The sequence below is a fragment of the Solea solea genome, chromosome 15 (assembly GCF_958295425.1).
Source record: "Solea solea chromosome 15, fSolSol10.1, whole genome shotgun sequence".
NCBI classification, from domain to species: Eukaryota; Metazoa; Chordata; class Actinopteri; order Pleuronectiformes; family Soleidae; genus Solea; species Solea solea.
Genome location: NC_081148.1, coordinates 18,573,360 through 18,597,420, shown reverse-complemented (window position 1 = coordinate 18,597,420; position 24,061 = coordinate 18,573,360). Strand labels below are relative to the sequence as shown.

At 41.1% G+C, this 24,061-nt stretch overlaps 1 protein-coding gene across 4 annotated transcripts; it reads right to left on the bottom strand.

The window, feature by feature from the left end:
- Positions 1 to 2,377: 2,377 nt before the first annotated feature.
- prom2 (prominin 2) lies at positions 2,378 to 23,416 on the bottom strand. 4 transcript variants are annotated; one of them, XR_009242199.1, is made up of 24 exons: positions 23,238 to 23,416; positions 21,557 to 21,887; positions 19,419 to 19,477; positions 19,120 to 19,325; positions 18,898 to 19,018; positions 17,187 to 17,250; positions 17,020 to 17,109; positions 14,893 to 15,098; positions 14,313 to 14,387; positions 14,148 to 14,211; positions 13,006 to 13,162; positions 12,773 to 12,925; positions 11,998 to 12,121; positions 9,065 to 9,147; positions 8,440 to 8,524; positions 7,668 to 7,811; positions 7,507 to 7,566; positions 6,573 to 6,671; positions 6,443 to 6,496; positions 6,278 to 6,358; positions 5,166 to 5,234; positions 4,995 to 5,084; positions 3,408 to 4,431; positions 2,378 to 3,275 (listed from the first exon to the last, which is right to left on the bottom strand). XR_009242199.1 is itself a non-coding variant. In XM_058650905.1 (23 exons), exons 2-23 carry the CDS (start codon positions 21,795 to 21,797, stop codon positions 4,315 to 4,317), a joined length of 2,442 nt encoding a protein of 813 aa, XP_058506888.1. In that variant the 5' UTR covers positions 21,798 to 21,816; positions 23,238 to 23,416; the 3' UTR covers positions 2,379 to 4,314. The 4 variants fall into 4 exon arrangements, 3 of the variants coding, with proteins under 3 accessions (XP_058506888.1, XP_058506887.1, XP_058506889.1); XM_058650905.1 differs by having other exon boundaries at positions 2,379 to 4,431; positions 21,557 to 21,816; XM_058650904.1 differs by having other exon boundaries at positions 2,380 to 4,431.
- Between the last annotated feature and the right edge of the window lie 645 nt (positions 23,417 to 24,061).

Sequence of the window (24,061 nt, the reverse complement as noted above, 5' to 3'; positions counted from 1 at the left end):
TTTTTTTTTTATACCTTATAAATGAACAGTGTTAAGATAATGTTTGATGACTTGGAACTTGGAAGTTTAGCGACTGGGTAGGAACATAGATTTAATGAGTGCTACAATCAGGTCCAGTAAGTATGAAGTGATAAAATATAAAACTGAACTGAGGTCATTTAAATAAAACTGTATAAAAACAGCTTTTATCATGGCATGTTTTGCTACAGGCAAACATTTACAGTGTTGCTTTACTGGCAATAGTGATAATAATCCGTCATCTTCCAAGTATGTGTCGTTCATTGTCATCTATCTGCCAATTCCCTGTTTCACAGACTGCTGCAGATCTGGTTTGTTCAGCTGGAATCGGGATATTCCGTTCACACCACACTGCAATAGATAGACTCGCCCTAACCCCCTTTAGGTACACCTTCTCATCTGCTTGTTAATGCAAACATCTCGGCAAACTATTCATATAAACTGTATTTAGCTGCACTGACAGGCTGCCTGCATGATGCATCTATAATTAGGACTTTAAGTGAGTCAGTGGCATTACAGCAACAACATGACTAAAAAACAACCTTGTAATATGAGACGCCAGACAGAGAATCTCAGGTTGAAGAGGAAAAGCAAGTGAGACACAAAGAGCAGGCGATGGATGGAGGGAGGAAGTTGAAGGGTTTTAGGTGTCAGGTTATGTTTCTGAAACCTCTTTGTGGTTTAAATGACCATCGAGTAGAGTCAGACTCCTTTTTACCCTCAAACTAACTCAGTGTTTCCCAGATTTGTACCTGGAAACCCATTTATTTAAAGATGGCCAATCATGTGTGACCTAATTCATATTCTAAATCATGACAAGAGTGAAGATGTATTATGTCCAAGAGATGTATCTTTAAATCTCAACTTCATTTGATGTAGATGTTCAATAATTGTCATTTGGTGACCCCTGCTGTACCTCCTCCTTTCCACCTCCACACTTATTGCACTGCTGGGATTGTGACCTCACATGCCCGTGTGCAAACTGACCGTGGGTTACGAGATCCAGCAGCGGCACACACACACACACATGCATATCAGTGCCCTTTCTTTCTCTGCTTTTGTTCGTAGCAGGAAGTGAGTTAGTCAAAAGGGTGGCCTCTAATTCGGGAGATTAATGGGTAATAGCTGAACATTCCTCCTCTGGGCTCTAACCTTGAAAACATTCCTTAATATTTACACACTTTAAATCCTTCCAGAAGATCACACAAACTCACCCACACATTACTGGTCCACATTACATTGACCTACAGGCTTACTCAACCTGAACATACAGCATGTATTTATAGTAAAATGTAATCATATAGCTGTACTTCCCTAATAATGTGTCTGCAGTATCACCTGTTGTGTTGTTCTTCCTCCGCTGTCTCCTTCAGTAGACGGTCTTGAACAAATCTTATTTCACTTTTGCAGAGCACTCCCTGTAAACCCTAGAGATGACATTCAAAGTCACTTAAATCACCGTTCCTCTCCATTCCTTTAAACCTCACCGATAGTCATCTTAAACACGTCCACATGCCCGAAATGGAACAAACTGCTGCCACGCGATTGGCTGACTTGATATTTGCGCTAACGAGCAAGTGAACAGGTGTTCCTAATAAAGCAGCTGAATGTCTTTAAGGTTCTCGAGTGAGAGTAAACTCGGCATATATCACTCCAATGTTTTAATGTCTCCACTGGCTACCTGGTTTGTTTTTAAAGCCCTTAGTAGCCCCGCCTCGGCCTATTTAACTGAAATTAAACCAAGCTCCTCCCCTCAGATTTGTGTTATCACTGACCTGGGCCATTTTAAATCCAAACATGTTTATTCAGAATGGCTTTTAAAACCCAGAAGTGTGGTGACAATTTTTGTTCTTTTCTATTTTTGTGTTCTTAATTGGTATTGTCATGCTTTGATTGATGTTTCATGAATTTTGTGTATGTTTGCTAAAGTCTACCAGCAAAGGAAATCAAGGTTAAATGAGAAATCAAAACTAAAATCTGCCTCTACATCTATTTTATCCACTCTTTTTTTATTTTGTAAGGGTTGTAATTTTACTTACCTCCTATTTATATTGCTTTGTGTAGCACTGAGTTTTAGAAGCGACTATCTCGTCCTTTCTTGTACTTGTGTCAATAAAGAAATTCTATTTTTAAGAGTGTATCTGGGAAAACTGTGTGCTCTGTGTACGGACTTCATGCTCACAAGCAACTGATCTAACGTGAAGAGTATTAGCTGCGATGTTAGTTTCCAGAGGATAAACTTGGGCAGATTCTGTCACATCAACATTCCGCTGTGAAAAAGCATTTTCACGCTTTGTGCGGGAAACAGAGATGCCACTTGTGCTGCAGTCAAAAAGGTGGAAACATGCGCAGCACTCACATTTGTTCATTTGTCGTCCAGTACAATTTTTCTATTCACAGTAGCCTTTTTTTGTTTTTTTGTTTTTAATAAATCACAGCCAAGATAAATCTTTTCGAAAGTTGAAATTAAAACGTAGAAAAACACATTATCAAACTCGTTTACAAAAAAAGACGTCATGACAATATGGAGTTCAGTAATTGTCACGCACACAAAACAAAGTGTAGAAATGTAGTGATTCACCCTTAGTGCAGTATAATTTGGTCTCAGAAGCTTGTTTCTATTGTTTTCCTTTACGACATGACTAAAAAAATCAGCTCAACACTAATAAATTATGCTCTCAGGATCTAGCAGCAGGCTCTGTTTGTACATCAAAAACATATAAAACATGCAAAAAATATTCAAAGTTAAAATAATCCCTGAAGATTCTCTTGTGTCCCGAGGTCCTTTTCAAAGACACTGTGTGAGGAATGAAATGTATCAAGACTAGGGCTGCAACCATTGTTCGATTATTAATCGATTACTAAATGAATTATCAACTATTTTGATAATCGATGAATCGGTTAGTGTTTTTTCAATAAATAAAACAAAAAAGCGTTCAAATTTTCCAGCTTCTTAAATGTGAATATTATCTGGTTTCTTTGCCAAATTTGACAAAGAAATCATTAAAAACTGAATCATTTTGGATCATTTCCAGCTTTGGGAAACACAGATCAACATTTTCTGACACATTTCGAGAAAATAATCAACAAGAGGAATCGATTATGAAAATAGTCGTTAGTTGCAGCCTTAATCATGACGAGTGCTGTCAGTGAAGGCAGTGAGTGACGTACAGATGAGGAAACGCCTTCTTCCCTTTCAGTCTTCTACGTCGGCTGGCATCCCTGGTTGTGGGTTTGATTCCCGGCTCCACTAGCTCCTTGTGTGTGAACGTGTGAAAGGTGTGAGTGAATGGGTGTGAATGGCAGAACTGTCATGTACAGCAGCTTTGAGTGGTCATCAAGACTAGAAAAGTGCTACATAAAATACAGATATATTATCTTTCCCTTACCTCAGCCTCAAGTTTTCTGTGTAGTGAACAGTGTGAGTGAACTTATTTCGCTCGTGTGTCACATCTGTGTCCCAGTGTACAGTGTGTCACTTTGGTCGGGAGGCGACGGTTGTGTGTGCTCATCCCAGAACTGTGCGTCTCGGTCGCTCAGCTCATTTTCGTTTGGGCTTATATTTAGTTTGCTTGCTATGACGTTGTCACTGAAACAGAGACAAGAGCGTTGGCAGGCTATAGCAGTCAAAATGTGCACCACGTCACACTGGACTGTTATAATTGGGTTATTAACACGTAATGACGTCCTAATGGGACGTTACGGGCAGCCTGTGGCCAAGTGGAAAGGGAACTTGGCTTGTAACCAGAGGGTCGCCGGTTCAAATCCCCACCCGGCCAAAAAGGGCTGGGGTACCCCTGAGCAAGGTACCCAACCCCCAATGCTCCCCGGGCGCTACTCAGTGTGGCAGCCCACTGCTCCTAATTCTAGGATGGGTCAAATGCAGAGGAATACTTTCCCTAAGGGGATTAATAAAATTGAATTCCAATTCTATAACACACCTGCATGAATCTATTCATTTCATTTTTAAGGATCTATTTCTTGTTAACCTTGCCAACATTTATAAATGCCTTGTTGCAAAGTGGACAAAGAACATCATCACATCCCCATTTATTCATGATGAGGAGTTGCGATTGTTAAATGTGTTAAGACTAAGTATTAACTCCAAAGTAAGATGTTTAGAAACCCTTATTAATAACTTTGTAATAAAGCCTTTATAACATTTCTATAAGAGGAACAAACCCGTTATGATTCGTGCATGTTATGTGCACACGTGGACACACATAATGTATGTGTGTTTATGGCTCAAGTGAATTTTTTGGCTGAGTTTTTTTGTTTTGGGGTTGTTTTTGCTTCTTACTCATAGTCATCAGACAACTTCATTTTCCTATAGTACTTGGCCAGTTTGATAGTGAAGATGATGCTGGGGATGAGGAAGAAAAGGCACCAGCCCAGACTGCACCAGAACGCATTCTAGAGAGCGTGAGAGGAACAAGGAGTGAGTGTTTACAGCAGAATTGACTAACAACAAAAACAAATAGATTCGTAGCCATTTAACAAACAAGTATAGCCATTTCTAATAAGTGGTTCCTGCTCTATTCTTCTTCTGTGTCTGTTAACCCTTTAACACGAGCGTATCGCAGACGATACCGCATTACGTTCCCGGTTTCTGAAAGCCGAGAAGTCATACATCAAAGCCAACATGTGGTTGGCTTTGATGTAATTTCACGGCAAGCCAGCAAATCAGCGTCTTTGCCACAAGCTGAAGAAAGAGGAAAAAATTGGAGAAACAATTGTTGGTTTGTTTTTTTTAAATAAAAAATTATTTCAATTTAATATTTAATTTAATAAATTGTTAATAACCTATTTTAACATGCAGTGAATTGAATATAACTGCCAGATATTGAAAGTTATTCTGGAAAAATGGGCAAAAGCACTTAACTCACAGGACACTCATCTGGCCCCTTTATGGAGACGGCCATTTCGAGGCTTAGGTGTTAAAGGGTTAAGACGAGCAGAAGGTAACGGACACTCACCAGAGACTCCAGCAGGTACGAGCAGAGGATGACCCCCACAACGTCCACAGTCTCCGCCACAGGCTTACAAAATCCCACCTGCTCTGTGATCTGACGGGGGAGAAACATACAGTTTAGATTCCAAGAAGTGAACGTTGACAAACATGAGTGCTGACAAAGACTTATTATTACCATGTGTCTGGCCCACACATTGTAATGGTCAAAGTGAGCCAGCTGACAGTCCAAGAACGAGCTGCTTTCCTAGGATCAAGAGAGATATACAGAGAATTAAATCCACACTGCTCAAGAGTGGGAAGTCATGAGGAATCAGGAATGCGTCACCACTTCAACAATGAAGGGATTCAGAGGAAATGCACTGAAGTGGCAGTAAAAACACCATTCTATATGGTGCTGAAAGTGTCTTAAGTTGCATACTTGTATAAGTATCTTACACAAGTGTGACCAGAGGTGGAAAAGAGTACTAAAATATCCTACTCACATAAAAGTATGGGTCTAAAAAATGTACTCAAGTTAAAGTTAAAAAAAAAAAAAAAAATTTTTAACATGGTTAGGGTTCTTTCCTGTGTCTATGCTATTTTTTATTTATTTTTTTAACCTAACTGCACACTAACTCTAAGCGTCTAAACTCAGCACTATGATGCACATTTTCTTGGAGACTGATATATTTGATTCAGGGATGTTTGTTCGTCTGTCCTAAAACATTCTTAAAATTGCTGGGTTTTGATGACACAATACTTATTATGAGCTGTTTGCACCTCGCACCTGGCAAAGACTCCATATTGCAAAAAAAAAAAAATAAGAATAAAAACCAGCAAACCCAAAACATCCATATTAAATCAAAAACTAAAACTAATAAAAATTCTATAACTATTATAAACTTCGTCTGGAGACATCCAACATGTAAAGTTCTGTTCCTGGTTTTTCCTTTCTTTGGCTTTTTTTAATGATATAAAAACTAAAACTAATGAAAATCCCAAACTATTCTAACCTTGCTCCTGTGTGGCTGAGATTTGGTTACATTGCCATCTGAAAATGATAAATGTGACAATGGAAAATAAAACTGCTATAAAACAGTGCATTTGTGTGTTACTTTCACTGTTAAAAATGGTCAGAGAAAAATGGTCGTTTAAATCCTATTCAGTTTGGTATAGTGTGACTCTTTTCATCTTTATCAGCATGACTAGATATTAAATATAGAATTGTGTGATGTATGTAATATCCCTTCAGAGGATGCAGTAATGAATCACAAGCACTGTAATGAATGAACTTGTGACTCTACTCACGTTCCTGACAATCGCTGCTGCGTCTGTGTTGAAGAAGTCTTCTGCTGCAGCCACGTTTGCCAGCACCACCACCACTGATGCCTGCAAGAAATAATCCACAGAAAGTAGTAGAGAGGACACACGTCTCTCTTCTTAGTAGTACTGGGTGTGAATCCCTGGACTCACCTCCATTTCTTGTTCCGTGGTGCGAAGGACCGTGACACTTGAGTTAAGTTGTGTCTGGGGGGGAGGGGGTAATGATAATGTTTATGTTTCAGGCAGAGATGGCAGCCAAGATAAGGAGGAGCCCACTCACCATTTGTGGGATGAGGGTTGTTTCTATTCTGGCCTGAAACTGCCTCAAGTCGTCGGCATGGTTTTGGAGTCTTGTTTGAGTGGGCGGGTCAGTCCCAGTCTAAGCAAATAAATAACATTTAAACATTTAGTCACTCATAAGTACATGAACAAAAGTTGGTACACATGTTAATCATGTCAGGACGGTCCAAAAAGTCATTGAGGACATTGTTGTAAGTCCTACAGGAAGGCCGCCATCTTGGATTGAACTTCTACTTCTTATTACAAAAATACTGAAACTCATAAAAATTAAAGTAAAACTAAAAAAAAAAAAAGGGATGAAAAATCTAAAACTATTATAACCTTGGTCTGGAGACATCCAACATGTAAACTAAGACATTAAGTGTGAAATAATTGTTTAACTGCTTGTTTTGTATTTTCTTTCTTCTTTCTTGCTTCTAAATAAACTCCATTCCATTGTAGGTTTGCATCTTTACTTTACACCAAACCTGAGCCAGGAGGAGGAGGAGGATTTCTTTTCGTAATAAGAAATTATTCTTCCAGTTTCCTTGTTGGAGTCAATCAGGAAGTGACAGTACATAGTGAGACTCTGCTGGTTGTGTCGATGGGAAAATGAATATACATTTTACTGGATTTATAACACCAGAAAACATGTTCCTGAGGAGTTAATGATCTCAGTATCTAGTTTTCAGTCTTCTTCAATAGCATGTGACATCAGTTTTCAAAAATTGTGCTCCAATTTCAGAAAAAAAAAAAAAAAATAGACAATAAATGCTGAATAAATGCATTGATGTAGTATCAGAGAGAATTTGCAACCATATTTGTACAAGTACATCCACCTCGTATCGGACAAAATACCCAATAGTAGTATTGGTATCAGTGCATCCCTATCAACACAAATGTAAGACTTTATTTGACAAAATGTTGTAACTCACTCCAGCATTCACAAGTGCATCCGCTGACGTATTCAGATTGATGCTGGACACGGTGTTAATCTGCGAGACGAGAAATACAGCGTCACAAACGCGGCGTCGAACAAAACGTCACAAGGATACAGTGATGTGCGCGTGGTCCTGTGGGAAAAAAAAACACATACCTGCTGTGTGATAAGGGTGGAGTTCATTTCGTTTGTAATGACGGAGAGGTTTCTGAGGTTCTCTCTCACTTCAGGGCGCAGGAAAGTGATGGTGGGCAACTCAATGTTCATAGCGTCAAACTGCCGCTGTATGTCCCCCACGTACTGAGTGACCAACAGAGGAGAGAGGTAGAGAAGAAAACACACATCGCATAATATGTCACGTAAAAAGTCCTCTTATTAGTTTCCAGTCAATCGTCCGTCTGATCCTACAGAATATGTCAAGTCTGTGGTTCTCAAACTTTGGTACGTGTACCACCAGTGGTACATGAGCTTCCTCTGGCGGTACTTCAGAAATACTGTTCTACTGTATAGCCCAGGGTCTGTGAAAGCCCAGAGAGGGCTGCAAAGTGATGCCCTGGTGGCTCTGTTTCTACTGGACCGGGTAACTCTGTTGTTCTTCATCATCACGTTATCAATTGAACAAGTGTCCAAAAACCTCAGCGTCACCGAGAAGTACCGAAAGTTACCGATGCTGCGTCCGTTGCTCGTTCCTGTACTCTGGAGGCAGCGCTTCGAAAGGAAGTCTGAAGAAAGGGGCTTGGACTTTTGAATTCAAAAATGTTGTCTGCCCTAACTGTTTTTCCAGGATCTTCAACCCTACATTTTAATATTTTCTCAGGAGGAACTTGGTATCAAAGGTTTGAGAACCACTGCGATATGTTAATGTAGGTTACATTTTTATCGTGAAAGATAACAACAGAAAAGGGCGAGGAGTGTGAGGAGAACTCACTTGAGTTGTACTGAAGACTTGGTCGAGGTCTATCACTTCATGCAGGAGGAGTGTTTTCCAAATGGTCTGGTTTGCCGTACAGTCTCTGTCAACACAGTGAGACAGGATATGAAATGAAGTACAAATTGTGCATACATATTGTCGACCAGTGATCAGCAATTGGTGGCCCGTGGGCCAAAACTGGCCCGTCAACATCAGTATCTGGTATCCCGGCAAAATCACCTATCAAGTTAAGAGCATTTATTGCTAAAAAAATATGAACTTATTGAAAAAGATTCTGTTGCTAGGATTGACTGTTAACTAAATGCTTGGTTTGAAAAATAAAAATAAAAACACTGCTGTTGTCACACCAGTGTGATTGTCCATTAAAGGGCCACTTCACCCAAAAATATACTTTTTTTTTTACTAATTTCCAGAGATAAATGTGTTATTTGATCATTAGACAGTGAATCTAAGACACATGTCTCATTCCCACAACAACAGATGAAGTTGGGATTGAAAAAAACATCGACATCAAAGTCACTTCAAAGAAAATCAAAGCCCTACACTGCTCTTTACTGTGTTCCTGTCAAGTTTTATTTTGAAGCCAGAAGACTCTTATGAGAGGCAAAGTTAAATAACATACCTGTAGAGGTGTGCGATGCTGATTTTGCTTCTCACTCCCAACACCTGACTTATGTTTGGAACCAATCCCGAAGAATCAATTAACTGTGGAAAGAAGAGGACTTCTGGTTATGGCGTCTACCTGAGCAGTAGCTGGTTTTAGTGCTCCGACCTTTTGGCCTTATATTTGCTTTTCCATTTCGACATAGAGTCAATCATTTGTCCACGCTTGCCCCAGTATTGATTTTATCACAAATTTTTCTACAAAAAATGGCAAACGCACGTAAAAATCCGGCGACATTAACGATGCTAGCACAGACCACACCTCGCTGGACGGAGAGGGAGAGGAGGCTGCTAATGCTTGCGCTAGCGGCCAGGTAGATGACGAGGCTAACATTTTAGCGACCATACGCTTAATGAGAGCGGACGTCTCTACTCAAATACGAGAAGTCATAATATCCAATCAGGAAGTAAAAGAGACGATAGATGTTTTCTCCGAAAGGCTTACCTCGGCTGAGACCCGCATCAGCAAAGCTGAAGACGACATCTCTTCGCTGGCTAACAAGGATTCATCCCTTCAAAAGAAAGTTCACGAGCTCACCCTGAAATTGGATGATTTGGAAAACAGACATCGAGGGTCCAATCTGAGGCTGGTCGGTCTGCCTGAAGGAACCGAGGGGGGAGATTCAGTGTCAATCCTTCAAACCTGGCTTCCAGAAGTTTTGGGTACGGATGCACTACCAAGTCCTATCATCATAGACCGAGCCCACAGATTATCGGCTCCCAACGCACCCCCTGCGCCATCATCATGCAATTTCTCAACTATCAAGACAAGGTGAGGGTGATGAAAGCGGCGCGCCAAAGAGGAAGAGTGATGTACCATGACCGTCACGTTATGTTCTTCCCGGATCTGTCCACGGAGGTACAGAAACAGCAGAGGCAATATGACGGGGTGAAGCAACAGCTACGGGAATTAAACGTCGGCTTTGGACTCATCTTTCCGGCTAGGATGAGGTTTTCCACCAGGGTAGCCAAAACCTTTTTCACACAGTAGCGGAGGTGCAGGATTTCATCCAGTGGATCCGACAACAAAGTGCTGGTTAGCCATTCTGTGGGTCTGTAACATGCTGCACTGAGTGTACTGATGCTCACTGAGTTCCCTGTCTAACGTGTGTATCCTAAAGACTGACAATTCAGAACTGGCATTTTAATTTGCTTTCCTTTTATTATATGCATACAACTATAAAGTTGTATAAAGGCATATTTCACTTAGTTAAATTATTAGGTGACCACTACTTGCTTCCAGGGTCGGGTCGGGGGTAGAGTGGCTCAGTGGTTAAGACCATGGTCGCAATGGTCGCAAGTTCGAATTCACCCTTGGCTGATAATACTCAATTCCATTGTAAGTTGCTTTGGATAAAAGCGTCTGCTAAATGACATGTGATGTAATGTAATGGGTCCGCTCTGTATTACTAGTAGGTCGATTTTTCTGCTCCTTCTCAGGGATCAGGAAATATAACCGAGTCTTTTTTTTCCAGGGAGGGGGGGATAACTGTGTAGACTATTCACAGGTAGTTGGGGAGTGTGAATTTGTTTGTACTGTATGTTTTTATTGTTTTTAGGGGGGTTCAGTTTTTCAAGTTGTAAGGTGCTTGTTTTTGTAGATGAGGCTAAATGATATAAACAGGGCTCTACCCTAGAAATGTTGTTTGAGTAAATGAGTAGGAGTTTTGACCTGGAGCTTGTCTCGTGGAATGTTAGAGGCTTCAGGAAATTTGTTAAACTAAAACAAGTAATGACCACCCTTATGGCGCATTTCCACCGGCTCTACTCGCCTCGCACGACACGGCACGATTAGGTTGCATCTCCACTACAAAAAAGTACCTACTTGGGCTACGTGGGCGGAGTCATCATTGCATGGCTGAACGAAACTGCGGTGACTTCATTTTATACGCGACACACACACACGAGTGACTAGTGACTTTACCCCAGACTTCTGTAGTTGTTGGAGATTAACCCACGTTTTTAGGATTGTTCAGTAGTTTTAACTTATCTACAATTAGGCACTGTTAGGCTTGATTTCTGTCCACACGTCTCCGGAGTACAGCCATCAAACAATACCACTCAAAAATCGTCTTTCTACAAGAAACCCACTTACTCCCAGATGAGGTAGCTTGATTAAGGAAAACATGGCCAGGCAAAGTAATGACTTGTTCTTTCACATGCCAGAGGTGCTTGTGCATAAATCCATCCCACTACGCATACAAAAAACTATGTTAGTATTGTGGCGAATTATTCAGACCCTTTCATATGTCACAGGTGTGAGGTAACCTCTATGCCCTAAGCTTTGCATCCTCGGGACTGTCCCCGCAAACTGCAAACTAAGCAAGGACGATAGGAAAAATGACTGTATATTGCCTATTACAAGCTAAACACTCCATTGCCAAATCTTGGAGATCTGTTAACAAACCAAGTTTACAAGTGTGGCTTGCTGGATTGTCAAACTCTCTTGTCCTTGAAAAACTTACTTTTGTGAGTAAGGGTAAATATTCCAACTTTTGACAGGATTTGGAGTCGTTTTCTATCATTTCTGGAAGGGAAGAAAGCCATTGAAGCCTTCTTGCCAAAACAGTATTATCTCATTTGATGTGTATTATTTTTTCCTACATTGTTTGTTTATTTGCATTTGGAAACATGCTGTTGTTTACTCTAGACCACGAAAAGTGACTTAATGTATTGCCCTGTCATAGAACTGTGTTGGAAGATGTTTTGCCACCACCAGGCACCTTACCTGTTTGTTGCTGTCATTGTAAACAATGGGAAATATTAATAAAAACATTTGATTAAAAAAAAAACTGTGCAGAGAAGAGGCAACAACATTAACCGTTAAGGTGGTTTCACGTCCAGCATTCGGCGCCTGCGGTGAGTGCACACATAAAATGTGCAGGTATTCACCTGGAACAGTTGTCCGCTGCTCCACGGCCGACACACAAGAGTGTGACCGTGTCCTCCCAACAGGAAGAGCACGAGCACGAGTACCATCATCAGCCAGGAGAAGAGGAAGCTGAACCCTGCACTCCTGCAGTGAAAATGACAGTGGAACAATTGTTTTTAAAGAACTTAAGAGAAGTTTTTTTGTTGAACGACTTTAACGTGTATTTATGTTGTTTTACTTTCTACAGAAAAAACACGTAGAACCACAGTAACCAGGAGCGATCATATCGTAAAAAAGATCACATTTGGACAATCTGCAGTCTCCATTAAGGGCTGTCAACTCTGCAAAATCAATTTAATATCAGAAATAAAACTTGGTAAGTGCTAGCTAAAAGAACAGAGCTGTTTCTATTAATTGTTTTAGGTATATTAGGTTTGTCGCTCTGTGTTTTAGTGTAGTTTTAACGTAGTTTGATCATGTATAAGTCATATTGGTTATGTATAAACTCTACGTACTGCACATCAGTGTAAGACCATCCCATACAAAATAATATAATGAAATGAATCTTCCATTATGTCCCACTTCCATTGTCTGTCATTACCATTACCATTTATAAGATGGTATGGACATAATATTACTTCTTTATTCAAAGGTTATTATCATACTAGTGTCATATTTGTACTGTACTGTCACATAAAGTGTTCCTACATAGGTTTTTTATTAGTTTTTTGCTCAGGACGTGAGGGAAAAAAAGTGAATCACGTGACTACACACACGCAACAACGTGCTACTCACATCATGAAGAAGGTGCCTCCGCTGTCTGCCATGCAGGAGCGCATTGTTGGGTCCGTTTTGGGCTTCAAACCCAGAGGACCCAGAACCAGACCCAGGATGTTACACATCACCACCAGGCCCACCACGCAGCACAGAGCAATACACAATTTGTACCTGGACAAGAAGACACACATCGTGATGAATGATTGATTTACTGAAAGATTATTCCAGTGATCATGTGAGTTTTTTTTTACCTAATGTCCTCGGCGTACTCGATCGTGGAGCTGTGTTTACCGATTGTGTCTGCGTACAGCTGAGTTGGAACGTCTGACAAATTTATCAAAGCAGAAAGGGAGGTCCTGATGATATTTGAGATCTGGGTTTTGACGTTCTCCAGCACCTGGGTGGTTTCTAAGACAAGCACAAAACATTTTGTGACTTAAAAGGCTCTCCTTGGCTTAGCTCCTCCATATCGGCACACAACGGAAAGCCACTATTCTCTTTGTTCTTGTGAATTTATGAAACTGTCTGAACTGATTTCACTTGGATTTTATTATCTTAGATAGACAACGAGGAACTATTATACATATACAAGTAGCGACTGTGTTTTAACTGATTACTGTGACCTCAACTCCTGCACTTTAAATGTCAAAGAAATATACTGTCACATTGTTAATTAATTCTTAATCTCTTAATATTTAATATGACATGTGCTGCTGATGGGTTCTACCTGGTTAAATAAAGGTGAAGTAAAATAGAGTAAACATTGTGTTACCTCTGGCGTTTTGCTGCGCTTTTGATTTGAAAACCACACAAACAACTCTAGTTTTACCAACTAAAACCAAAGATACAACTTTCTCCTTTAGATTTAAGCCTCAAATATGGAACAATCAACAGATTCCCCCCTCTGAGGGTCTAGTGTGGTCAGGAGGGGGCCAGACAAGTGAAAAAAAACAACAAAAAAAACATGCGTTTAGGAAAAAGCAACTGCAACAATGATCTTAAAATCATGTGATATTCCATAATGATATTGCTATATTTCACCTTTGATCTGTGTAGTTAAAATTGGCGCGTTTTTTGTCAGTAGGACATAAACATTTCTGACTGTAACCATTGCTGAGTTGAGCGATGGTTACAGTCGACTTTTTTGTTCGTCTTGGCATATAACATCTTTCCACCAACCTTGGGGAAATTCGGTGGGACTCAATTTTGTCTCCGTTTTCTATAGAGCCCTTGGGCAATGCACAGTTCCGGGAACTATGCCAATATCGCATTTTCAACAGACCTGACCCCCATGCCAGGTTTCAAGAGTTTTTATGCTCGTATATACCTTATATTGGGGTCGTGGTCTAATAAATCTGTTAAGCACTATTTATTTATAAAACATAGAACTTACGTTGCACTACATTCGTGGTTTCAGCGTTCACGGTCTGTGGGATGCTGTTGAAGTAGCGTTCAATCTGAAATGAAATGGATATAAAACAATGTGCCACAGATAGTAACTGTCATATCTGTGGTTAGAGGGGCATTGGGGGCATGGGGGGGGGGGGCTGCCACTGACCTCCACGATTTTTGATGGGAGATCAGTTTGGTTGATTTGAGTCATTCCTGCCACAAGACCATCGTTGTTGGGAGTCTGTGAACACACGTGTTATACCTTAATTCAACAGAGGGAGGCAGCAAAAGAAAACACATGAAACACAAAGCCACAGTTAGATGAGTTGGTGACAAAGACAAATAAGGAAAGGGTATGTCTCTATTTCATTTTGAGCCAGCATACTGAGAGGAGAGGAGAGGAAGTGCAGTGTGACTCATAGATGGAGGAGAGTAGGAGTAACAAGATGAACAGATGGGAGGAGGACGAATCAGTTTATCAGACAAAAGCCAAAAGACGAGGAGTGATCACCGCGTGTCACAGTGTCAGCCTGCGTCAGAGAATCTTTCACTGCACAAATGATTCTACCCGTTTCTTGCATCACAGTGACGTCTTGTCAAACCTGGCACAATAATACACTTTACTGTAGAAAAACCTCAATTTAAACAACCCCCCCACACACACACACGTTTTTCAAACTTCCTCGAAGAAGAAGAAGAAAACAAGGACACACACAACATACAGGAACACACAGGGAGGAACTTACAACGATTGCGCCCAGTGTCAGTTGATCTACCTGTGGCTGTAAAACTGGCCTTATTAAGGCACAGCCAACACAGGCCGGGTTATTCAAAGTGGCAGTGATGGCATATCTGATGGTAGTGATGTCCCTCTGCAGAAGGTTCATGGTGGTCCTGTGCTGGGTCAAAAATGAGTTCAGCTCCTGTAATTGAGCGCTGAAGTTTGTGGTCCCTGAATGAAAAACACACAAATGCAATGCTACTTTTAGCTAGTGTATGTAATCGCTTCCATTCAGTGCTGCTTTAAAAAAAAAAAAACGGTACTATCACTAATGGAAAATCAAAAGAATAGAGTCAAGTAGAGTCAAGTCTTTGTATTGTTTTGATTGAGAGAAAATGACATACTGTAATGTGCATTTAAATGCAGCATATCTGCACATCGCAGGAATGAGCCAGGTAATGCTGCTGCGAGGCATACTAGTTCGCACTAGAATGCATTGCAGCGCAAGCATCTATTGTAATCCTACGCGTTTAATCCTCCCATATTTTGCTGTGTAACTCCTCCCACAGTTTTGAGAAAAAACCCACACGTTGTATCAAAACGTGCGACTTGATCAGGAATGGTGTGCTGTGACTATTCTAAGAGTTTCGAATAACCATGGCAATCGCAAAAAACTGCAAATAATTTCCACATACACATGAATGGGAAGCGGTCGAAAGACGGAGAAAAACCAAGCCCACTTGAGCATCACAGTGTCGTCATACTTTAACGTAGAAACGATAAAGTATACACTGCTGAGATCCAGAAAAATGATTACAAAAATCTCTAAACAAACTCTTCTCCTGCCCACAATTTCTAACCTACACAAACAAAGTTTTTACATCAAAACGTTGCTATGGTTGTCGTCTAACCCTGTGTGTTGTTTTCATTTTCATATGACTTGCAGTTTTTCTTAACATCACCTAAAAGCACAGAGAGTTCTGGTCAAAGCTCTCATTCACTCCCATGTTAAAAGTCTGCTTTGTAGTTTTGGAAAAATCAAGACGAGGGTGATTTTAAAACTGTGATTTCTCTGTCAATCACACCCGTTTCTCACAAATTTAAAATGTGGGAGCTGCTGAAAGCCTCCTGACGCTCACAAACCAAACTTGATCTCTATTATCATAAACCGTTCTTGAAATATGACAACCAGGGCCGTTTGAAGGATTTTGGGGGCCCCAAGCAAAATGGACACTGTTATCGGGATCCCCCTCAAGTGGGCCCCTCTCAGTAGTCGCTGACAGCAGCCAGCCACCTGGCTGCTCTCAGTGAAAGGGGCCCCCTTGAGGGGGTTCCCGATAACAGTGTCATTGCACTTTACTGCCTTGACTTTCAAAGGGGCGCTCAAACAGTTTGTCGTTGCATTTTATTCATAACCAGTCGTTGTCTTGTGGCCCCAGGCCAGCTCAGGGCCCCAAGCAATTGCTCGGTTTGCTTGCCGTCTCGCGACAGGCCTGATGACAACTTCAAAACATGCTGTTTTCTTTGTTTCTCAGAGGTTTGGGAGAAGCACGGGTGTGTGTGTGACAGGACGAGGGAGCGGGGGAATTAGGGAGGGGCTTGTGAGTTTCTCTCTGTATTGAATTGTTATTCTTCCACCCAAAACCTTGGCATGTAACTCCTCCCAGTTTTGAGAAAACCTCCACAAATCCTATACCAAAATGTGCGGTTTCATCAGTAATGGCGGGCTATTACTTTTGTAAGCGTTTCGAGCAACCATGGCGAGAAAAATTGCAACAAAACTGCAAATAATTTCCACATACACATGAATGGGAGAGGGTCGAAGAAATGATCACAACCCAGCCCAGTTTGGAGCCTCACAGTGTTGTCATATTTTAACGTAGAGACATGGTTTATGAGTAAGTCTCTTTTAAAGGGTGATTCCACCAAAATACCACTTTTTCTAAATACTTCAAGTTTTAAAGGTTCAATCCACCCAAATGTTACTCCTTTACCAGCACAAGTCCTGCACCTGACGACATCAGCAGCAAGAACACCAGGCATGCTTGAAATTTCGCAGTGGAATTTTCTAGTCTGATATGCCAACATGACATTCAAACAAGAATTGACATGCTCAGACTGAAACAGGGCAGAGCACACAGACGCGCCCTACCTTCATTCAGCAGCCTCAGCGAGCGCAGCACTGGGTCCATATGTCCACGGAATCGATCCTGGATGACTGAGCCCAACTGAGGCCCGATGTCTAATTCATACAGACAAAGTGACAGTTGATCATGGGACGAGAACAGACTCTGCATCATAGATTATTATTTTACTTACCATGAAGGTTTGAGGCAATCCTGTCGATGGTTGTGAAGCTCTCGTTCACCACGGAATGAATTTGCTGGAGTGAAGCAGGGGAAAAACAGTGTGCTAAGTCAAGTCAAGTTTATTTCTAGAAGCACATTTAAACCTTAGAACACAGAGTGTCTTATGTCCTTTTTTTCAGCACAACCTAGACAATCTGATAAAAGAAAAAAAAATCCTCTTCACTGACTCTATAAACACACCTGAGCAAAAAGTACTAAGATTGAATTTGTGAAATATGGAAATACATCACAAAGTTCAAAGTTCACTTGGCTCATTTTTATGAACAAAACGCAAAGAAAAAAATTGTCAAATTTTGTGACTCCTGCACAATTATTGCTACTTTACATCACTACTAAAAATGCGATATAAAATGAATCATAACTTTGACTCAACAACACATAAGACGGGAAAAAACCAACCCACATTTTTTAAAGCCTGAATACGTGACCTATAAACACACCCATCCTGGGTGTGTGAGAAGACGTGACATTATTTGTCATGTGTGGTGAGTGTTAAGCCCCGCTCACCAAGCAGAAAATAAACATTTGGACAACAGAAGAAGTCGTCGCCAAGGATAGTCAACCGAGCCTCGACCTAGTGACCCTCGAAGCAGACGACGCCCCGACTCCCCCTGACCTTTCAGCTGATGAGCAGCTCAAACCAGATGTGTCTAGGGACCGCCACCCGATGGTGAAGTCAGATACTACAGGACTCTGACGCGCGAGTATACCAGCGATATGTGGACATGTGCGCGGAGGTAAACCAGGGCCTTTAAACAACCAAGCTGGTCTTTGACCAGAGAGGCAGACAGGAAGCTGATTTTATCAAAATATGTATCAACAAACAACATTACTAGATACCCATACTGTATACACTGGCGGTTTTAAGGGGTTCAGTTACTCTTTACTTTGTATTGTGATCTCATTTGACGTTGGTTTGAATATCATTTGTTAACGTTTAAAAGTTACGCACTGCAGCTTTAGGATATGGTTGCAATGCACCTCACAGTATGTCAAAAATCAGGATAAACACGTGGAACATTTATCCTTTTTTCCCACTCTCTTGTAGCGGAAGATAAGTGTATTGACACGGCACAAAGAAAAAAAAACCTGTTAAGTGAGAACTGGGGTCTGTTTGCATCCAACACAAGAAGATTGATGATGCGGTGCAATAATTAACACCGCTCAATCTAATAATGATAATAATAATAATACATTTTATTTGTAGTGCACTTTATATTCTAAAAAAGAATCCCAACGTGCCACAGAAGCAAGGAGTTTAAAAAAACGACAACAATCTAAGTGTGCGGGTTTTAGTCCTGGGGGGAGTAGTCTTTAGCTGATGGTAGTGCGTAGCGAGCGTGCTGAGGTCTGGGGGGGTGAGAAGGTCTTTAAGGTACTGGGGGGCGGTACCGTGGATGCATTGGAATGTGAGGAGGGAAACTTTATATTCTATCCGGGCGGGGGTGGGAAGCCAGTGAAGAGAGTGCAGAATAGGTGTGATGTGTTCGTGTTTACGCACTCTCAGCAGGATCCTAGTGGCACAAAACAAACACCGACTCCTTTGTTCAGTTTTAATTGTGTTTAGTTAACGATTAAGAGTTGATGTCAGCCAGTATTTTGACCTTTGTATATTTCCATACTTCAATGCACTTTCATCAGAAATAGGTTATTTTTCTTACCTGAGGCACAGACGTGATGAACGTTTGAATGTTGCGTGTAGTCTTGTTGAGCTGTGTAGGACTCTGAGTCACACCCACATTCAGGTCTTTATTGCTTTTGAACATGCAAACGTTCCCGGCTCTATAAACACACACACACACACACACACGATCCAGTAACACACATTCAAGCTTCAGCCCTTTTGTTTTAACAATATTCATTTCAGCCAACACAAAACTCACAGGATGACGACTGTGACAGCAATCGTGCACCAGTAGAGACATCGTCTGCTACTGTGAATGGAGGGTGTCTGCTTCTGGTGCATCGTCCCACCACACTTGCCACAGCAGCGGCAGCACGCCAAGAAGATGCCAATTATGGGCATCAGAATGATGTACAGGATGCCAAATATTGCACATACCAGGAAGCCCACTTCGTGCAGCATGACCTGAGGGCACAGGAAAACACACCCAGGTGAAATACTGTTTTAAAACTAAATTCAGGAGGTCCTGGTGAATGTATGTTCATTTCATGCACTTACTTCCTTGATTAATTGTGAATTTGTCAATGAGAATTCACGGACTAGTTTCAGGATCAGGTCTAGAAAGAAAAGTGGAGAAAATAATATTGGTTAGTTTGTTTTTTTTATGCAGAAACACAGCTAAACAGGGCCAGAAAGAAATAATTACTATCTCCACTTCTGCACTCAGTCACGCTCATCCATGCACAAAGGCCGAAACCAAGAGGACATTGTGTCTTGAGATTTATACAAACATTTTAATCTCTAGCTTTGTAAAAAAAAAAAAAAAAAAAAAGGAAATCTGACACTTCCAACTCATGTGATTACTGGGAAACCAGTGGGGCGTGCTTTCAAGTTTAGTTTTTTCTGCTGTTTTTTTCTGCTGTTGAAAATGTCTTAAATGTTACACGTTGCAAATTGTTTGGCACTAGAAAATGAACTGTCCTTATATGCAAACCCTAACTCAACTGCATTTGAGAGGCAGACATTTTGTAGTGGTATATTGTTGCATACTTTGTCCAATTTTAGTCTCTCTGGGTATGGAATTAGATTTGTGTCAATACTTTCTAACAACACTTTTCACGAAACAAAAAAAAATATCGATATACTTGAAAATACACTTGTTCTTTGCGCTGCATGGCTTGTTCTTTGCGCCGTTTTTTTGTTTGCGGGCGGGCCTTAGAGTGACCGCTAAATAGACCGGAAGTCGACACCGGCTTGGCAGTCGCTGTCCGTCTGGGATTCGTTCCCCAAGTTTTCCCCGTCAACATCTGACAAAATAATTGTAAATATCTAACGTTTTTCAGAGTATAAACGTTAAATACTTACAATTATCGGACAATTAATCATTTTGTCGGATGTCGGCGGGGAAAGACGGACTGCGACTCAAAGCCCGTGACGACTTCCGGTCCATTGAGCTGTCACTCCAAAACTCCAGTCAATCAGCAGGCAGCTTCATAAGGCCCGCCCACAAACATAAAACCACGGCGCAAAAAACAAACCAGGGAGCGCAAAGAACCCATTTCGGAGCACAAAAAACAAGTGTTTTTTCAAACAATAAAATACAATATATTTGAATGGTTAAATCTATATTTTTTGCTTCTTAAAAAGTATTGTTTGCGTCATCTGGTATCAACATTTTTTTTTTTCAATTCAACATTTTTTTCTGAAATTTATTAAATTTTTGGGGAATTATTAAATTTTTTCTGCCATTTTTTTAATCACTGCAAATGGGTGCAAATGGGTGCCACCCTCATTTACGGAAATACCCTACACCGCCGAAAAGGTCACACTAGAATTGTGGTTGGGACTACCTTTGGCTTTGATTACCAAATGCATTTACCGTAACATTGCGCTCATAAGCTGATGCAATGTCACACTGATTTCAATCCCACAGTTGCATTCATTTTTTTGGCCAGAATCAAGTCTTCACCACCACATCCCAATCATTCTCACTAGGGTTAAGGTCTGGACTCTGTGGAGTTAATCCATGTGTGAAAATGAAGACTCATGTTACCAGTCTTTCATAGTTTGAGTCCAACAATCCTGGCATTGTCATCTGGGAATTGCTATTGTGGAAGCTGGACCTGACCATGTGAAGCAACACTTGATCATGACACCCAACCCCCAGAGGCTTACAGAGTATGTGACGTTTTTGGCCAGGTGGTGTCAATTTCTCTGAGTGAAACACAGGTCTTTAACAGCTAAAATTACACGAATGTTGAACATATTTTTAGTTCAATTTACTTAGCAGGTCAATTTCTTTTTGTCTTTGTGTGTTTGGGTTTTGAAAACAGTGCCGGAAAGGAAGTAAGGTGCAAAATAAGATTTTTTATGGGGGTGGTTACGTCACATGACATGCACAGACAATAGACCGCCTCATGTCTGAGTCACAAGTCACACTAACTGGTCCGAAAGCATCAAAGCTGTTACATGTTAAAGATTGACAGGGCAGAATAAGAGAATGCCCATTAACTTATTGATTTACCAATCCTCTCAGCCTCTTGTGTGGGCAGTATTTCCCGAGGGCAGGAAAGGTTAAATCTGATGGCGTCCCTTTAACCTCAGGGTTTATGGTCTACCACAGAACATGGCAAATAAGAAAAAAAAGATTTACGTGTTATTGCATCTGGACAAAGTGACAAGGACATGATACCAACCTATTGGAAATGGGTATGGCTGGACAGTTTGGAGGAAGGATTCAACCAGAGGCGTCATGAAGCTAGACACAGTCCTGTTCTGAAACATGAAGTACTTGGGCTGGGTGAGGTTCTGTCCAGCATCACCAGCCATACAGGGAGTCTGTTGAGGGCCAGACTGGGACAGGCCAAGTGTCAGCAGCATCGCTCCGACGACGGTTCTGAGTGCTCCACCGCTGCTCGGCCTCCTACAAGCCCTCATACTCTCACAGAAGTATGCCCTGTTTAAAGGTGACACGGGCGCAGTAGGGTTTGATCGCTGCACGGCATGAAATGTATCTTCATATAAACTCTGTAATGAAAATATATATAAAAGACATGAAAGGACAGTGAAACTTTCCCTCCTTTCATCCTACAGCCAACAATGTCACAATCCAAAAATTCACAAAGAAGAGGAGGTCTTCATGAGAAGGAGAGGAAAATGAACGATGAAATCAGAAATGCAACATTGCAGATACCATCTCTGCTGTAAATGCCAAGAACATTTGGTGGGAGAAAGCTTCAGGATTCCTCTTCTCTGTTCTTCCTTTCCTTTCTGTGATGGTTGGTGTTCTTGATGTTTTGCGGCAGTTGGCATCTACAATGTTGCTTCTTTCTCATTCCTCTTTATACTGATTTGGGATTCAGAAAGTGAGGAGGAGAAGGAGTGGAGGCACAGGAAAGAGAAGGCAGCAGTAATGCAACATGATGGAGGTCAACTGACCTCAAACACCAAGAACAAAACACAAAACTTTTGGTTTCCTCCTTCTCTTTTCTGTAATGCTTGTTGGTTTTACAGCAGTTTTTTGGAATGTTGCATTACTGCTTCCTTCTTCTTCCCCTTTTCGCTTCTTCTTTTCTGTGGAGGAGGCAAGGGGAAAGAGTAGAAGGCAGTAATGCAACTTTACAGTTACACCGCCAACAAGAATAATGACATCCGCGACACTGTATCATCGCCTCCCTCTTCTTCCTCCTTAACTATGAAACCATTCTTACAAAATGAATACAAAAGCAACTGTCGATGAAAACAAAACTGCTTCTATTTTGGAAAAATCTAAACGTTAAACTAACACCTATTTAGAAAATTGAGAGGGTGCTTCATACAAATGCTCGCCCTCAAAAGGTTCTGTCATTGAATCCATGATGAGAAAAGTCTCAGGAAAATCCATGGTAACACACGAAGAATGAATATTATGATGTCAGTGTTCACAGTGTAAACACATAAACACTGCATTACCTGCATCACCGCTGTCCTTCCAAACCAACTCTGGCGCTGAGATATGCAGTATATGAACATTTCTCACAAAGCCTCCTCTTGTCCTTGAGTCGCTCTCATGAGTAAATCAACGCGCTGAAAACATCTACTTTCTACTTTTTAAACAAATAAACCCATTGAAATCAAAGAAACAAGTCCCTCACTTCATTTGAAGGACATTTGCCAACACGACAACTCCCTAAGAGCTAATAACACAGAATGTCCTTTGGATATTTACTATACAAGCATGAGACTGGGAACAAGCAGCCCGAGCAGTGCCAGGTTTCAATCACAAATCGAGGCAAGGGTGCGAGAGTGGATTAATAAACATGAAAAGAAAAGAGACTGAACAAAAATTCACATGACAGAACGAGGATTAAAATGTTTTCTTTCATTCAGATCACCCACCTTGGCCGGACAGTGAAGGACAGTTGCAACTGCTCTGCGCTCCAGTAATTCAGACAGGGTGGTGTTAACACACACACACACACACACACACACACACACACACACACACAGTTGCAGACCTGTAGAAACTTGATATCGTCCGACTGTGTTGACAACTTGTGAAGTTGACTGTGTGCGAGTCTGGGAAACACTGGCACAGCGAGGAGGGTGGGAGTGACAGAAGGGAGAGGAGAGAGGAGAGAGGAGGGAGGGAGGGTTTTAGAGGCAGAGAGGGAAGGAACAGATTATCTTAAAAAGGTAATCAGAAGTGGCTCTGGGTGTAAAGACAGGCTGTCTGTCCAACTCGTCGGCTAACACTTGAATTGTCTTTCATAATAGGAAAAGAGGAATTCATTTCTGAAAAAAAAAAAATCACAATCACAATCTATAAAGTTTAGTGTTTCTTTTGTTTTCTCATTTCCAGAGCACGAGTGTAACGTTGTGCTGTCAAACACCACAACACTGGCATGTTGGACAAGAAGATACTGTGGCTGTGAAAGACACACTTGGGGAAGGGAGATTTGTGAACATGCAGTACAACCTGATTGTAGCCAAAAGTAAAATCCACACAAATATCTCAGTCGACATTGTTGGCCACAGCGGAGGGATTTTTCTTCTTTTTTTCCCCCTATTCAATGTTATCAAACTGTGCAGCAAACTGTGGACTGAACTACAATGGGGATAAAAGCATCTTCAGGAGAGAAATAAGATGTAATTATTATCATTTCTGTCACAGTGATGTCTCACATCTCTCTTTTGCTGTCTCTGAAATAGAGGGGGAACTT

Bases quoted from the DNA above. Each gene is read 5' to 3' on its own strand.
- prom2 (XM_058650905.1), bottom strand. From the start codon at position 21,797: ATGAGGGCTTGTAGGAGGCCGAGCAGCGGTGGAGCACTCAGAACCGTC. The intron at 19,019-19,119 runs GTGAGTTTTGTG...GTGTGTTTATAG, and splicing joins GCTGTCACAGTCGTCATCCT to AGCCGGGAACGTTTGCATGT. The intron at 6,672-7,506 runs GTGAGTTACAAC...TTATTTGCTTAG, and splicing joins ATGCACTTGTGAATGCTGGA to ACTGGGACTGACCCGCCCAC.